Raw genomic sequence first — 16,552 nt, 5'->3', positions numbered from 1 at the left:
CCCAGGTCCATCAGCAGCTCAGCACTCTGGACTGTAGCAGACAGCATAAGCCGTCTATACATTTATTTGGCTTGAACCTTAACAAACACTTTAAGCTAGCTTAACTAAAAATAACTCACGCTGACACAATTAAAGACACGGACACCATAACAATTAGATTTAAAGGTCATATGGTATTTATTATGTGGTATGACCCTTCTTCGATGACCAGCTCTAGTCACATCAAAAATGGCGGCGAATTAAACGCCCCAACTGACTGATATTAACATGTGGACGACTGAGACGCCCCATCCGACTAAGGCACAACCTAACGCTGGGAAGTCTCACCACCCCATCTCTGGCCGGTGTGTACACTCCGCTGACGAAGTGTCCACAGCGCCCCCCCGCAAAGGCATGACACCCCGCCGTCTTTCCAGGGGGTAGTGCCTCCCAGCGCCCTCTCATGCCACAAGTGACCGCTGGACAGTGACGCCCTACCGCCCAAGTTCTGAAAATGGTAAATGTACCAAAGAATGGACTATAAATTGAGATGCTAGAGCCAAGGGAGGGTGGGTGGGGCTGAAATACTTCTGCATGAGCAAGTACATCCTGTAAGGACCTGCCTATATACCCCTCTCCTAAGCTCACGCCCCTAAGCTCTTCCATAGGCTAACCACAAAACTGAAACTAACTTTAGCCAACTAGCAGTCATTAACTCTTTCCTGCCAACCCACAAAATGTAAGCCTCTTAAGTACGCTCTGGCTTAGGCAGCCCTCACTTAATCTAATCAATTGAAGATCTTAGAAACTGGTAAAGGCCCCCATACACTAGTTTCACCCAATTCCGATGGATCTGGTCGAGAAATCGTGTGAAATCGGGCCAAATCGCATGAGTATGACATCTGCTCCGACCTGATGCGTGGTCCTGTGTGCAACATGTCGGAGTCAGAGGTAAATCGCATGTAAAGCTGATGTGAGCCCCCCCCCCCCCTGGGGAGCTCAAGGGAGATCGGGTCCGACTAGCCATGGAGGTAACTTCTGTGATCAAAAACTGACAGCTGCTGCGGTACACCCCTGTTATATACTTTGGTACTTGTGTATTTTGGCGGCGCCCATCGCATCGCATACCATAACGCATGCGATGGTATGCGATGCGACGTGATTTCATGCCATAGTGTGCGATGGCATACAATTTTCAAATTGTATGCCATTGTACATGGCATACAATGCCATACGATGCGATGCGATTAAACATTGTATAAGCACCCTAATGGGTGCTTATACAATGTTAAGCACCCTAATGGGTGCTTACAATGTTAAATGCACCCCCACGCCACCCCCCCACTATAAACGTGAACCCGAAGCGTGGCGAGCGCAGCGAGCCCGCGAGGGGTGGCGGTACGCGTCCTACGACCTTTTCATACCCCCACTATCCACGTCGGCGTGGAGTTGAGAATAGAAAGTGTGGCGAGCGCAGCGAGCCACCGAGCCCGAAGCGTGGCGAGCGGACGTGGATACCTTCACAGGTATCCGCGTCCCCTGGCGTGCTTCACAGGTGTCCGCGTGGCGAGCCCCGCGAGGGGTCGCGGACACCTGTGAAGCCCGCCAGGGGACGCGGATACCTGTGAAGGTATCCGCGTCCCCTTGCCACGCTTCGGGCTCGGTGGCTCGCTGCGCTCGCCACACTTTCTATTCTCAACTCCACGCCGACGTGGATAGTGGGGGTATGAAAAGGTCGTAGGACGCGTACCGCCGCCCCACGCGGGCTCGCTGCGCTCGCCACGCTTCGGGTTCATGTTTATAGTGGGGGGGTGGCGTGGGGGTGCATTTAACATTGTAAGCACCCTTTAGGGTGCTTATACGATTTTTCATCGCATAGGGGGTCAAAATCGCATCGCATCGCATGCCATCGGGTACATGGCATGCGATGTGATGCGTTCATCGCACAATGCTGAAATCGGGCGCCGCCAAAATACACAAGTACCTATACTTTAATCCAGTTTTTGGTGGACTGACAGCAATATTTACATTAACATTTGAGTGCCAACATCTGTGTGCAAAATATCAGCCAAAAATGCCAGCGTCGCTCACATTTATTATATAAATTCAAATAAAATTTGTAAAAAAAGATGATATTTCCTATATAAGGTACACATTACAGGTCATTATGATAAATAAAAATGTTTGCTCACCAATTTTCACAATTAGAATAATGATTTTAAAATAACATTCATTTGGATCTTAAAAGTCACAATTAATAACTAAAATAAATGAATACATTTCGGATTTTGTATTTTGTAAGGAGTCGCCTCTCTCTTTTACTCAATGAACCGCAGCCAATTACTGTCACATCAAGAATGTACAAGAGCACTAATATAACAGCTGTTGAATTCAAGCTTCTAAAACTTTCAATCCATGTGTTTCAATAATGACAAATCAAAACTCCTGGGACCCGAGAATGAGCGAGTCTGATGCACATAACAAACATACAACAAGGAGAGCGTGTATGAGCATGTGTCTTCTGCAGAGACACATTCCCCATGTCCAAGCATCTGCCAACATGCCCAGCACTTCTGGGGATATGATTTCCAAGAAGTGAGAATTGGCCAGCAGCTATAGCTGACTGCTGTGTGTGCTCAGGTCACCAAGAACACAGACTCCGCGATGCCCCTCAGTGATTCGCTCATTACCGTTTGTTCCCATGCAATATGATCCAATGGTGTTATTGCTGCTGTACATAGAATATTACCAGGCTGATACAAGTCACTGTGTAGATATAGCTATGTACTGCAGAGACTGTTAGACACGCAGCATTCCATATAGTTTCCAACATAAAATGCACCAAAGCTGAACTCCATTACCTCTGATGGCGGCAAACCATCAACAGTTGCTAGCCATCGATGGTCAAAGACCAACCCTAAGTGACCAATTAGGGATGGTCTTCTACCAGTGATGGTTACCAACGTATGTTTACCACAATCTGGTAATACTAATGAAGCTTATCAATGGTTGTAATACAGTGGCGGCTCGCAGCTTTTGGGGGGAGGGGGTCTGTCTCTGGCCACGGGGGCAGCCATCCCCCCTACAGCCGCCACCGATCCTCCTCATCCCTGCAGCATTCATGGTGCCTGTGCTATGATGACAGGCACCAGGACTGGTGCATACAAACCTCTGTACTGTGTATCCGGCCAGCTTCCATGGGCGCTTCGGCAACAGCCCATAGAAGGCGAATCATGGTCCTGGTGCCTGTACAATACAAAGGACAGGCACCGGGACCAACGTGTGCACAGTACCGATGTGGGTTCTGAGCATGTGCAATCTTCGATTTCTCTCAGCAGCCCATAGAAAGGTGTCCCTGAGGGAGGGAACACCTCCCAATGGTACTCCTTTGATAACTGGCAGGTCGGACTTCCAATAGGAAGTCACTGCCGGTCACAGTGAAGCCAGTGTAGTCTCACACACAGCATCTGGCTTCACTACAGTGGCGGGGGGGGGGATTGGGGCTGCAGCCCTACAGACCATAGGTAAAAACTGCCACTGGTTGTAACCATGGAAGATTTTCTGTTGATGGTTTCCTGTCATCCACGTACAGTTCCAATGGAACCATCAGTGACGAACCATTCGATCTCTAGCTTTTCAAAGAAGGGTAATGATAACTACCATTAACATATGCGTGCTCTGTAGCTCCCCCTAGTGAAAGCTGTGCACAGTGGGGAACAGGAGACAGATATGGAAACATTTTGTTTTTTTTAATTACATACTTACCTGCTCCTCCCAATGGTCCCACGGCATCCACAGCATCCCTCGGCATCCACGGCGGCCTTCAGGATCTTCTTCAGTGGTCCCAGGTGTTAGGCGCCAGGGTCCGGTGGTGTCCCTATCCAGGGCAGCCGCAAGTGGGTATCCAGGACGGGATGCAGAAGTGTCTTCATTGTTGCCAGGCAGTAGGCGCCGGGGGAGGACAAGTGAGTTTTTGCCGGAGGACCGGGCCGGACTTCCGGTGGGACTTAGATGCTCTGTGCGGCAGTCGAGGAGAGCTTTTGACTTCACTGGTGGCCCAGGGTCTCTGATTGGACAAGTGGCTCATAACTGCACCAGCGTCCCTGAGAAAGATGCCAGTGATACTCTGCATGTACCTCAGTCCAGTGTTTGGCGTCCTGTCTGCCGTGCAGGTTCCTGAGTCCTGTGTTCGGTGTCCTGTCTGCCGTGGTCTGTTTGATCTTTGGTCTCTTATGCCCGCTACCCTGAGCCACCATATTCCACTCAGATAAGTGTCCTCTGCTCCTTCCTCTTGGGGAACCTCATGCATAACGGGATATTCAAAGTAATTTGTCCAGCTGGGTATTCCTAGATTGGGTTATGCTTATACTGAGGGTATACTCAGAGGTCCTTATGTTTATTTTCTGTGGATACGTTTCATGACTTATGTAGCAGTCATATTGTTGGTACTGTGTGTCATCCAGGATATAGTGGTGCCGTATAGTATACACAATATATTTCTTTATACTTAACACCTTCACGTATTGTTGCGTTTGAAGAGGTTCGTGAGGAGATGTGTGTCCCCCTCTCCTCCCGGACTTCCTCCTCATGTGGCCTCATTCAGGGGTAGATGTTAGTTGAGACTTGTGTATGTGGTCTGCTGGAGTATCCCTTCCCGTGGAGGACAGTTATGACCACAGTCTGTTTTGAGTCTCATTTTGCTACGGGTTTTAGTTAGAAATTCATCTTGTCCACTCTGGAGAGTTTTGGGGTACCTTGTCCCCTCGTAAGGCCTTGTGGCACCAGGGTTGGGGTGAATCTAATTTACCCCTTTGAACGTGGCTATTAAAGGTGAAGTCTTAGCTCTGCAGGTGCCCCTGCTCTCTGGAGGGATTAACAGAGTTAGGGCTCGGACTGTGGTCTGTCACCTCCGGTGGTTCCCAGTGTGGGATCCTTCCAGATTCCTAACACCAGGGGTGCATTGTGCGAGTTTGCAGGCGCGCAATGCATTCCTGGGACCGCTGAAGAAGATCCTGAAGGCCGCCGTGAAAATCGGGGGACTTGGTAAATATGAAAAAAAGGGGTGGGGACAAAAAGAAAATCTGAAATATTCTTAAAAAAACCCCACGGTTTTTGGAATATTTTTTGATAAGAGATCTGCGGATACAGGAGACTGGACCTGTATACAAAATTTGGGATTTCTTACTCAATAACTTTTCTGGTTTCATGACTGATTAAGGAGCAGATGTATTAAACCTTCTACAAAGGACAAGTGGACCATTAAGATTCTACTGTAGCTATCTTAAGTAGGAGTTGATTGGTTGTCCACCGGTCCTCTTTAGATAGTTTGATCCATCTCCTTCAAAATGTTTCTAAAAAACTTATTTACTACCATAATACAGACATATACAGCACAGTAACCCATAGCAAACAATGCAACACATATATCTTGTTGACAATCAGAATATCGACAACCATTACAGGTATGTGGGAAATTCTACTTAAAGTATTTTAGGCTCCCCGGCAGTAAAACTGTAAACATGATAGTAAATCATTATGCTCACAATTGTACTGCAGGCATTTATGAAATTGTTGACAACTAATTACCCAACCAACCAGTGGTTTCTGGTGCCCAACCCCCCCCCCCCCCCCCCCCCCAGCCGCCCTCCCCATAATTTTTTTTTTGGTTCACCTACATGCTCATTGCTAGGGGTTACATGCTCGTTGTTGCCAAGGGTTTAATTCTTGTTGCCAGTGGTTTCTTGCTCATTGCCAGTGGTTATATGCTCATTGCCAGGGGTTATATGCCCATTGCCAGGGGTTTCATGATTAAAACCAGAGGTTACATGCTCATTGCCTGGGGTAACATGCTCGCTGCTAATGGTTTCATGCTCGTTGCCAGGGGTTCTGTGATCACAGGCGTGCAAGCCTCCCGGAATCTGAGTATACATGCTATGCTTTCCTGACAGACACTAGAGGGGACATTTAAGAGGATGAGAGATTTAGAAAGTGAGAAAGAAATCTCATTTTTTTAAAGCGGCAATCATTTACACTGCAAAACCAGTTTGATTATGAAGTGTAAATGATTGCTGCCTTAAAAAAACCTGGAGTTTTCTTACCAAATCTCTCTCTTTCTGAATCTCTCATCCTATTAAATGTCACCCTATAGGACCTCTATCATCAGACTCCTTCAAGGTGGAGGGACATTTTCCACTGTTTCCATGTGAATGGTCAGACCGCATAGTAGCTGCAGATACCATGTGCCTGTTCGTCCCCGTCTCCCCTAAGCAAGTCCTAGACTGCAGTGGCATTGTTGCGCCACTGCAACCAACCAACCAGCCAAGGCATTAAATAGGCATTCAGTAAGGGAAACCAATGAAGTGAAATGTATGAATGGTTGCTATGGATAACTGTAGCCCTATAGTTGCCAGCATTCAAATACAATTTGCAGACACCTCATTTTCAGGAGTCCCTGGCTTAGGGTATCTGGACTCATGATAGATTGACTCTAGGTTGACAGTCAACCACTAATGGTGCACAGTGGGTAGGTCAACACCTTTAAATGGTCGACATACTCAAAGTCGAAATTGACAGACGGTCGTCACAAGCAAAATGTCAACACAGATATGGTCGACACTAGAAAAGGTTGACATGAGTTTTTCATTTTGTTGAACCGACCGGTTCATTCTTTAACATCCACTCGGGCATGGTGGGAGAATAGAACAGTGCGCCGAGGACAGCGAAGCATCGTGCCCGAAGCATGGCGAGCCATGTGAGGGGCTGCGGTACACTTATACTGCGTCCATGTCGACATATGTCAACACAGACACAAAAATGTGAAAACCTCTTGTTGACCTTTTTCAGTCGACCATGCCTATGTCTACCTTTTGCTTGTGTCGACCTTATGTCAATGTCAACCTTGAGTATGTGGACCAGTTAAACGTGTCGACCATCAGCTCCTGTCATTTACAAATAGATATCCTGTAAAATGATATTGCTGGTTGGCTGGTACGTTATCTCTCTACACTTTATATCTCGCCTTCTTTCCCTGACCCCGGGGTTAGACACCTCTCCCACATCCTGCTCACTTCCTAGTGAAGTAGACAGAATGAGAAGATTAATGTAGGGAATCCCGGTGACCTGGAGAGGGGGGGCTCGGGGGTGGAGATAGCACTTGAGACAATGACCTCATGAGTGGGCGGGGCCTAATGATGCAACTAAGCTCCAAACTTTTTACCATATAAACATTTTTTAATTCAATGAATCTTAACAATTACAGAAAAACTAGGAACTGCACTATCCAGTTGGCTGTCACTAAGGATAAACAAAAACGGGGACAATGTAAAACCTTGTTGTGGCCCTGGAAATAGATGACAGTTGTTCCCGATGATAACTCCTGGCCTGCTGCTGTAGCACTGATATATAGATGTAATGCTGCCAAGAATCTTTCTGGGCAACTGCCACTAAAATGCAAACAGAAATCTCAGCCTTGCACCGCTGACCATGTGTGCTGTGTGTGTGTGTGTGTAGCTGTCCTGTGTGTACTCTGGGATTTGGCATCGGCTGACTGTAACATCGTGTGTCTGGATGTCATGATTTCCACTTCACTGTGCAATGTCCCCGGGTTCCCCACAGGCTGGCTCACACAATGAAATATTGTTTGGAAACTCTTCAAGTACGTCTATGCTGCTTATTGCCCAAATCTAATGGTGTTACATTACACGAACAAAGAAACCTGAAACATTTTTTTGTTGTACTATATTTACACGTTGAATGAATCTAGACCCTGTACCAGTAATTTTTGCATTACATTGTTTTCAATGGGGATTACATGCATTCTTACAGGGTTGGTCAGAAGGGGTTCGGACAGGAAACGAGGGTAAATCAGTCCCAATTTTGAATCAAGACGATGCGTCATGAATATTCTTATGGGCTGTTTGTGTGAACATGCATTATTCCATCATCTCTACTTGGGTCATAGGCCCTTATTCTGGTTCACTAGCAAAGGCAAATTCCTTCTCAAATGGACAGAACCATGTGCACTGCAGGTGGGGCAGATGTAACCTTAGCCATGTCGACCTATTTCATCTGTCGACCTAAACCCTGTCGACCGTTAGTGGTCGACCAAATGTATGTTGACCTTTATAGTGTCAACCTCGCACCGTATCCCCTCTACTTTGTAGTTATGGGGAGAAGGCATGTTCCTAGTGTTCCCGCTAGGCTGTTTTAGTGCTGCACCCTTCCCTATTTTTAAAGGGCAAAATGCGCCCTGCCCCTCTCACAGCTCCCCGCTAAAACAGCCTCATGGGGAAGCCCAGCGTCGCTGTAGACGGCTATGCCCGGTGCTTCCCCGGCAGCACAGTGTCTTCGGAGGGGCCGGGGCCGCCCCCATTGATGACGGTGGCGGCCAGGCACACCCCCTTTGATGATGGCGGCGGCCCGGGCATGCCCCTTTCATGACGGCGGCGGCCCGGGCATGCCCCTTTCATGACGGCGGCGGCCCGGGCACGCCCCTTTTATGACGTCAGCAGCCCGGGACCGCCCCCAGCTGTGACGTCGGCGGGCCCGGTCCGCCCCCCGGCGCCCTGCCCGCTGTCAATCCTAGTTCCTGTAATACTGTATATGTATGTTATTTATAGGTATGAGGGTTCCTTACAGAGGAATGGGATCATTCGTCAGACTGCATTTAGGTCTACAAGCATTAGGTCTACACCATGGGTCTTCAAACTGTGGCCCTCCAGATGTTGTGAAACTACATGTTCCAACATGCATTGCCACATTTTTTTTCTATAAGAGCATGCCAAAACTGTCAGGGCATGCTGGGACATGTAGTTCCACAACATCTGGAGGGCCACAGGTTGAAGACCTGTGATCTACACCATTAGGTTGACTTGCATTTAGGTCGACATGGGTTAGGTCGACAGGGCCATTAGGTCGACAGGGCCATTAGGTCGACAGGTATACGGTCGACAGGGTCATTAGGTCGACAGGGTCATTAGGTCGACATTGATTTTTTTTTTGATTTTTTTTCAAGCGTCGACAGAGTCAACATAGCACCGCGTCCCCTCGCATGGCTCTTTATGTTTGCCATGCTTCAGGCACACTATTTATTCTCCTACCACGCCTTCCCCATGTCGACCTAACGACCCTGTCAACCTTATAAAAGTCGACCTAATGACCATCTCGACCTTCAGTCATGCCGACCTAAATGCAGGTCGACCTAAATGCAGGTCGACCTAGTGGTGTAGACCTAATGCTTGTAGACCTAAATTCTGTAGACAATATGACCGTATCCCCTTACGGACATCCTGGGATTAAGGTACATCAATACATCCTGTATTCTATTATGGTATTTAAGTATTATTTGCTGTTCAAAACACAACAAATATGTATCTGCCACAGGGTAATGGCCTGAAGATCTCTAGAGAGATCTGTGAACTACAGGAATGTAGATTAATAGCATCACAACTAACAGGAGCCTTCTGCAGCACAGGAATGTATATGTTATAGGTCATTAACACTATACCGCATTGGCTTATGGAAAAAAAGCTACTCATAAATAAATGTTAAATGTTATCATACCATGGAGGAAGTGCCGAAATACACCGTAAAATGTTCTCAGAGTTGCCTACTTTTGGGCTGTCCTCTCCGGGAGAGGACAGCCAGCTAGAAGAAGAAGAAGGGGGCATGGGCAGCGGCCATGCTGAGAAAGGGGCAGGGCCAGAGGAGGGGCTAACCTAATTAACCCTGTTTGGGGGCGTGGCATTGCAGTCTCATCGTCGTGGCCACGCCCCACTGTAAAATGCCCTGCCGAGAGGTGATTGCGGGAGACTGGGGGGATTTCAGGGGCCTTTCCTACGTCCTACGCCTCCGGGGAGATTGCTAGATTCATCAGGTAATCAGGGAGATTGCTACTATTTCAGGGAGTCTGACAATCAGGGAGAGAGTTGGCAAGTATGTACATTATGAAGCTGAGTACACTCTTGAAAGATATATCAATCATTAGAGCGATGAACGCTATATCTCTAGTGCATCGGCAGGTGTGTGTACGCCGAATATGCCCGTAAAAAAGTAAAATTAGGTTAGGTTTAAAACTTTTTTTTTTTTTTTTTAACTTTTTGTTTATGTTTTAATGAGAAAAAAAAGATTAATGTATTAGAAACCTTGATCAACCATGTTTTATTGATTTCTAACATTAATAATGAAATCACAGCACAGCCAGTAGTCACAGCATAATAAGAAAACCTGTGGGTTTTTTTTTTTTTTACACTAATGGCCACACTAATGGCCACGCTCGGCCATTCGTGTGTTCGGGCATCCAAAGCAGAGGAATGCCCGAATAGATGACCGTCTGAGCGCCCGAACACCCGCGTGCTCCAGAGCCCCCCAAGCGGCCCCAAACTTCTCCAAGCCGGCAGCAACAGCCTCAGGGGAGCAGAAGGCAGCGGCTGCCCCTTCTGTGGTGAGTATTTCTGGGGCAGGACAAACCTGCCCTGGTAGGTTTGTCCTGCCCCAGGAAAACCCACCACTCAAGGGGTTAAGGGTCCACTTGAGGAAGTCTGTTTATTGTGTTGTATTTAATTCAGTGCCGTGCAGAGGGGGAGAGTGGGTACATTTTTACCCTGGCCTGGGTCTGTTGGAGGGGCTTGGGTCCTGCATCCCTCTCCCCTGCTGTAGAGATGGGGCAGTGGGAGTAGAGAGCTGCCGGAGCAGTTCAGCCTCTCTCCCCCGCTCAGCACACCCTGCTCAGTGCCACGTGCTAAGTGGAGGAGAGAGGCAGCAGCCTGTGCTCTGGCACACATCCCGCACCCCCTGCAATTTTTTTCACAGGGGCAAGGCTACACTCTTCCCATTGGCCACGACCCTTATGTTGACCACACCCCTTTTTTACCAGGGCCTGGTGGTGCTTTCAGAGGCGCAGGTTGTATTTGGAAAGTCATAGGCTTTCCAACAACATATCACAATGCATTTAAACAACAGAAACAGAATGGACCCTTATGACAGCACCGTTAAAGGATTGTCCAATTAAACCCATCTTCGAACTTAAATTTTCCCTTAAGATGATAAGGTAGTGTGCAAAGTTTGAAGATGATCAGTTAAAGTGTTCCAGAGCTATTGTGGAACATCCACACACACGTCACACACACACCACACACACACACACACACACACACACACACACATTGTTTTGCCTACCTGTTCTGGTTCAGGTGAAGATAGTTGTTCATGGCTTTCCAGCGTCAGGTTGCTGTTATCTTCCTGTCTGTAAAGCAAACACTTTGTTTATTAATCGGATATGTATTTGGCATATTGGCATTATCTGCAGCAGAACATGCACTTGTGTTGTCTTTATAGCCTGGCTAATGTGCTCATTACATCCATCAATGGGGCTGTAAATGACATTTGTGCTCACAGATTTATATCCGGGGCTGGATAAAAGCATGATCATTTGCCAGTCACCTGCTGCATTTTGTACGATGACCAGATAGTCAGCTGACCAAAGGTCACCAAGAACAGGTGAAACTCACTGTGAGTCCGCTACAGGTAGTCATACAGTGCTGATTAAAATATTCTGCCAGGTTGTTCCATAAAAGTAGCTTAAAAGTTGGGGAAAAACCAAGAAGCATCATAACCCAGTGTCTGTAAATAACCAATAGACTAGAGATAGGCAGCCACACATACAGTAGATGAGCAATACCCATGGAATCCTGTAAAGTACAATCTGTGTACTTGAAGCTCTGAGATAACCTAGAATGACCCCATTAAGACAGAAGCTGGTTTCACCCAATTTACAAACATCTCTTATCTCTAAGCCACTCCTATGCTTTTATGGTGCAGAAATTCTATTCTATATTCTAGGAATAACACTGGGATCGGAATTCCGGTTATCAATAGGAGGATAATAGAAATAGAGGGGCGCTTCTGGGTCTGACTATCACACAATTAAGGATGACTCTGTTTCATGCTGCTTTCAGACCGCAAAACTGGCTTTGACCAGGTATTTTAAAACGTTTCTAAAAACGGGTCTGCCAGCTAAAACCCCTTTCACACCGAATGTCTTTAAACAGTATTTCAATGCAGTTTTTGTTTCTTCACAACACTGAACCCGTTTTAACCCGTAGAAAACAGTGGATGAAGAAAAACGTGTCTGAAACGGGTAGGACCCTGCTTTATTACCGTTTATAAATACCAGTTCAATAGAACCGGTAAATTCACTCTGAACCTTTCAAACTGCACATATTACCGTTTTAAAACGGTCAAAAAACTGAAAATAACGGGTAAAAAGTGCGGTCTGAAAGGGGCATGAGAGAGGCATCCTTCTTGATCGTAGAGTCTGATTCAGACTTGATCACAGGACACATATGTTCTCAAAATAGGCAAAACCATTCTGCACTGCAGGTGGGGCAGATGTAACATGTGCAGAGAGAGATAGATTTGGGTGTGTATATTATTTCTGTGCAGAGATAATATTGCCTGCTATCTACTCGCAGTCATCTAAAACTTTGCAGGTGAGCAATGAGTTCTGAATCAGGCCCTTTTGCTGGAAACGATATATCGTGCCCATAATCGGAGTAGTCTGCATGCACCCTTACACACTTTCTTAAAGGGTTTTACACCTTGAGATAATGCTGTGTACATTCCATGACACATCCTTTACCTGATCCATTTGATTATATAAGATTTTAAGAATGGTGCTACTGACCTATATTATAAGCGTTATACCTATGCTTGCTGACTCTAATCTATTGGCAGATTATTTCCTATACACATAAGAGGGATGGGCGGAGCCACATTAAAGACTTGGTCAAGAAAAATAGTGATGACACATCTGTGTAATGAAGATAGGGTTTTCGGTAAATACCAGAACGGACCAGACCCCGCTGCACTGGACCGGACAGCACCCTGCAGCAAACTCTGCTTCCCGGATCCCTTGGTGACAGCTGTCACATGTACCCCCCTAGACATGACAGGGACAAGCACTACAAGTTACAGAATGACAGAGTTTGCTGCAGGGAACCGGTCCAGCGTTCTGGGTTGCTCCTGTTTTTGCCAGATCCCTGGAGAGTGGTAGCCATAGTTTGTGGCATACCTTCTCTTGGTAAATAAAATGTATTTGCCTGGGGGGAGGTGGGCTATAAAAAAATAACAATAAATATACAGCACACAGGTAATTTCTTAAGCCCCGTACATACTGGACGACCTGAACAGCAGCCGATATTGTATATGATATAGGCTGCGCCCATGGGTGGATGAATGGAGTGTACACATGGAACGATATTGGTAAACATGCGGGTCGTGCCTATATAGCCAAAAGTGACCTACATATCCAACAGATGCTTTTCCATATTAGAATTCCGCTCCAGTGTTACCAAGGACAACGAATTCTGACTACATGACATACAATCTGTTCAGGCTCCGGTGTGTCAGCTATGTTGGAAAGGGTATTAGGACTTAAACTGGGCTTGTCTAAGCTTTAGTCATCAATTGTCAGCTAAACAAACAAACAAAGACAAATAAATGTATCTGCTTCTCATCTCGGATAATATTTCTCTTAGTGAAAAGAACGTGCACTGAAAGGTGCTCAGTTTCCTGGCCCACCCACATAATAATTACAGTGTGGAATCTTTTTGTAAAAAAGTGTTATTGTGTAACTGGTTAAATTGCTGCCTCAGATAAACACATCTCCTACTAACAATGTTGTTCAGCCACTTATCAGCTTTTCCTAGGTTGCCCCTCTCCGTAGACCCAGAGACTGCTCCATGCAGCCACCTTGCCACAGGTTTCCCTGACAGGCCAGTAATACCCCTTTCACACTGCACTTTTAAAACGGTATATTGCCGTTTTTTTTCCTTTTTAAAACGTTTAAGGCTGCAGTGTGAAGGTGCCAGAGTTGATTTACCGGTTAAAGTTAACTGATATTTCAACACGTTTAAAAAGCAGAGTCCTACATGTTTCAAAGCCGTTTTTTAGGCAGTGTGAATGGCTCTATTTCTATGGCTTGAAACGTGTCCCTTAGGGGTTAAACAGGTTTGGTATTAAATGCTTTTTAAAACGGTTTTCACCTGCAATGTGAAAGGTCTTAAGGTTCAGACCCGTTTTAAAGTCCCATTTAAGAATACAGGGTCAATACCCGTTTCTGCAATGTGAAAGCAGTATAAGAGATGGCAGTACAGACCCCAAGCTTCATAACTGTTTATTTTGACTGAAATTATTCGACAAGGATAATATGTGGACATTATGTCAACATGAGAATGTTGATACGATCGACATTGATATAATGACATCATTGTTAGAATGTCAACATACGATTTTGCTTGTATTTCTGTCTGTACCCCTAAAGGCAACCCTACACTTATGGAAAGACTGACATTCTGCCAATGTCAACATTTATGACTTCAATATTTTAACCAGTTTACAACATCAAGGTCAACCACGTCGACATAGTTAATTCATGTTGTCACATATGCAGAGTTTGACACATGCATAATTGAAATCCCAATAACCCCCCTGAATGGATAAGGCTCATCGTTCTCAACTACAAAATCAGGATGTTTTAGGTTTCAGCCAGACCCAGTGGCTATATAGAACACTCTACCCCTAGTCTTGCATCCGACCTCTTAAAGTAGCAGAAATGGGGACTGTGTGTGCTTAAGTGACCGGAATGAGAGTTAGAGAGGAAACATTTACAAATAAAACCGGTTCAGCAGCAACATAACACCCTGCAAGGAACAGCATCTGACTTAAGGGCACAGGAGGAGGACTGTACAAATAAATGTGATTGGTCACAGCACAGCAGTAAAGTCCTATATTTACAATAATTCATGCAGACAGAGGTAGTAACCAATGATGAGCCAGAGACCTGTATGTACAGGATAATGGGCCAGATGTAACAAGCTTCAAAAAATGATAAAGTCGGGAGTGCTAAACAACCAGCCAATCAGCGCCTATCTGTTATTTTTCAAACCCAGGGCCAAATGCACTAAACTTCAAAAAGTGATAAAATGGAGAGTGATAAACAGCCATCCAATCAGCTCCTGCCTGACATTTTTCAAACACATGGGGGGAGATTCTCTAAAGCAGATAACGGGGTTTTTACAGCATTTCTGTATGCTCTATGGCCCCTCCGCAGTGGCAGCGCTGCGGAGGGAATCGCCAGCAAAAGCTGGCGATTACCTGTTGAAGCCTATGGGCTTCTTACCGCAGCGCTACTGTGAGGGACCCATCACGGATCCCTCCCGGCATGCCCCCCGCCATCGCCGTCACTCTGCGCTTGCACAGATGGACTCCCGGGTCGCAGACACAGGCACCGCATCGCAAGGGACAGCTCTTATCGCAAGAGCTGTCCCTTGCGTTAATAACCGCATATGTTACAGCGTATGCCATTATTAAGAATGCGGTGGCCGGCGAAGGGGGGGGGGGCGATAATGGGCAGCGGATGTTACAACATCCTACCCATTGTGTGACATAGCAGGTAGGAGCTGATTGGCTGGCTGTTTATCACTCTCCATTTTATTACTTTTGAAGCTTAGACAATCTGGCCCCCTAGCCTGTAACATGGCAGTTAGAAGCTGATTGCCTGTCTGTTTATCACTCTCCGTTGTATCACTTTTTGAAGTTGATACATCTGGCCAATTCTGTAATGAGTCATAGGATATACTAAGCTAGGTCTATATTTCTAATATTTCAAATACATTTTTGAAGAGTAGAGGGAGAGAAATATTTTAGCTAGCAATTATCACGGATGTGCTGCACATCATTTCCATAGTGACCTGAGAGGTGACCCATGAATTATACATGCGTGCTGTATGCAGCTTTTAGTTTCCACCAGAGAGCAATATCAGCGGCAGATCACATGAGCGCCCCACCTCTCCCGTCCAGGTAGGGTCTGTGCCATTTATATTTCATATGTTGCAATAGCAGTAATCCATCCAGTTTATTCTTCAAAGAAGTGCACTAAGGCCTTTATTCTGATCTGTGCGGAAATTCCCGCATTCTTACGGAGCGGTCCGCACGCCACGGTGTTTTGCCGCATGCGGCCATCGTCCGTAGAAACGCCCACGTGTCCTCCGCATTCGGACGGACTCACTCTTTAAGAACAGGGCGTGTTTACGGACGACATACAAATCATGCGTGTGCGGGAGAAACACTCCGATTCGGCACGGTATTACAGAGTATTACAGAGTATGCTCGGGAATACCGCATCCGAACGGGAGCCAAGCGGTGCTACCGCACGTAAGCGGAGGATTTACGCCAAACAACCCACTATGAAGTATCTTCTGCAATACATCACATGACCCACTTATTCAATTACCTATCCTCATAAAAAACAGCTTATTTGGAATTGGAATCAATTAGATTCCAATATATCCTTACAAGCATGCCTAACACATGCATTGCACACATTAACCCTTACAGCAATTGAAGTGCAATGCTTTGTATTACACCCTGTGTAAAAGATTATAAACAATCTACACATATACTATTTAAAGTGCAAATAAAACCAACAACTGTGAACTTGCATAAAGAATTTTATTAACGACACAATAAACATAAATAAAAAAATATAAAATTAGAAATTAAAGAAGAAGGACTT

General features: G+C 46.0%; 1 protein-coding gene across 1 annotated transcript in view; it reads right to left on the bottom strand.

Annotated features, from left to right (window-relative positions):
• CRYBG3 (crystallin beta-gamma domain containing 3) overlaps positions 1 to 16,552 on the bottom strand; it is a 185,178-nt gene that overhangs the window by 123,905 nt on the left and 44,721 nt on the right. Inside the window, exon 2 of the mRNA XM_083171955.1 lies at positions 11,155 to 11,221. Coding sequence (XP_083028081.1) covers positions 11,155 to 11,221 — 67 coding nt within the window. The remainder of the gene's footprint in view (positions 1 to 11,154; positions 11,222 to 16,552) is intronic.

The sequence above is a fragment of the Crinia signifera genome, chromosome 2 (genome assembly GCF_055691185.1).
Source record: "Crinia signifera chromosome 2, ASM5569118v1, whole genome shotgun sequence".
Lineage (NCBI taxonomy): Eukaryota > Metazoa > Chordata > Amphibia > Anura > Myobatrachidae > Crinia > Crinia signifera.
This window is presented reverse-complemented; position numbering and strand designations above follow the sequence as displayed.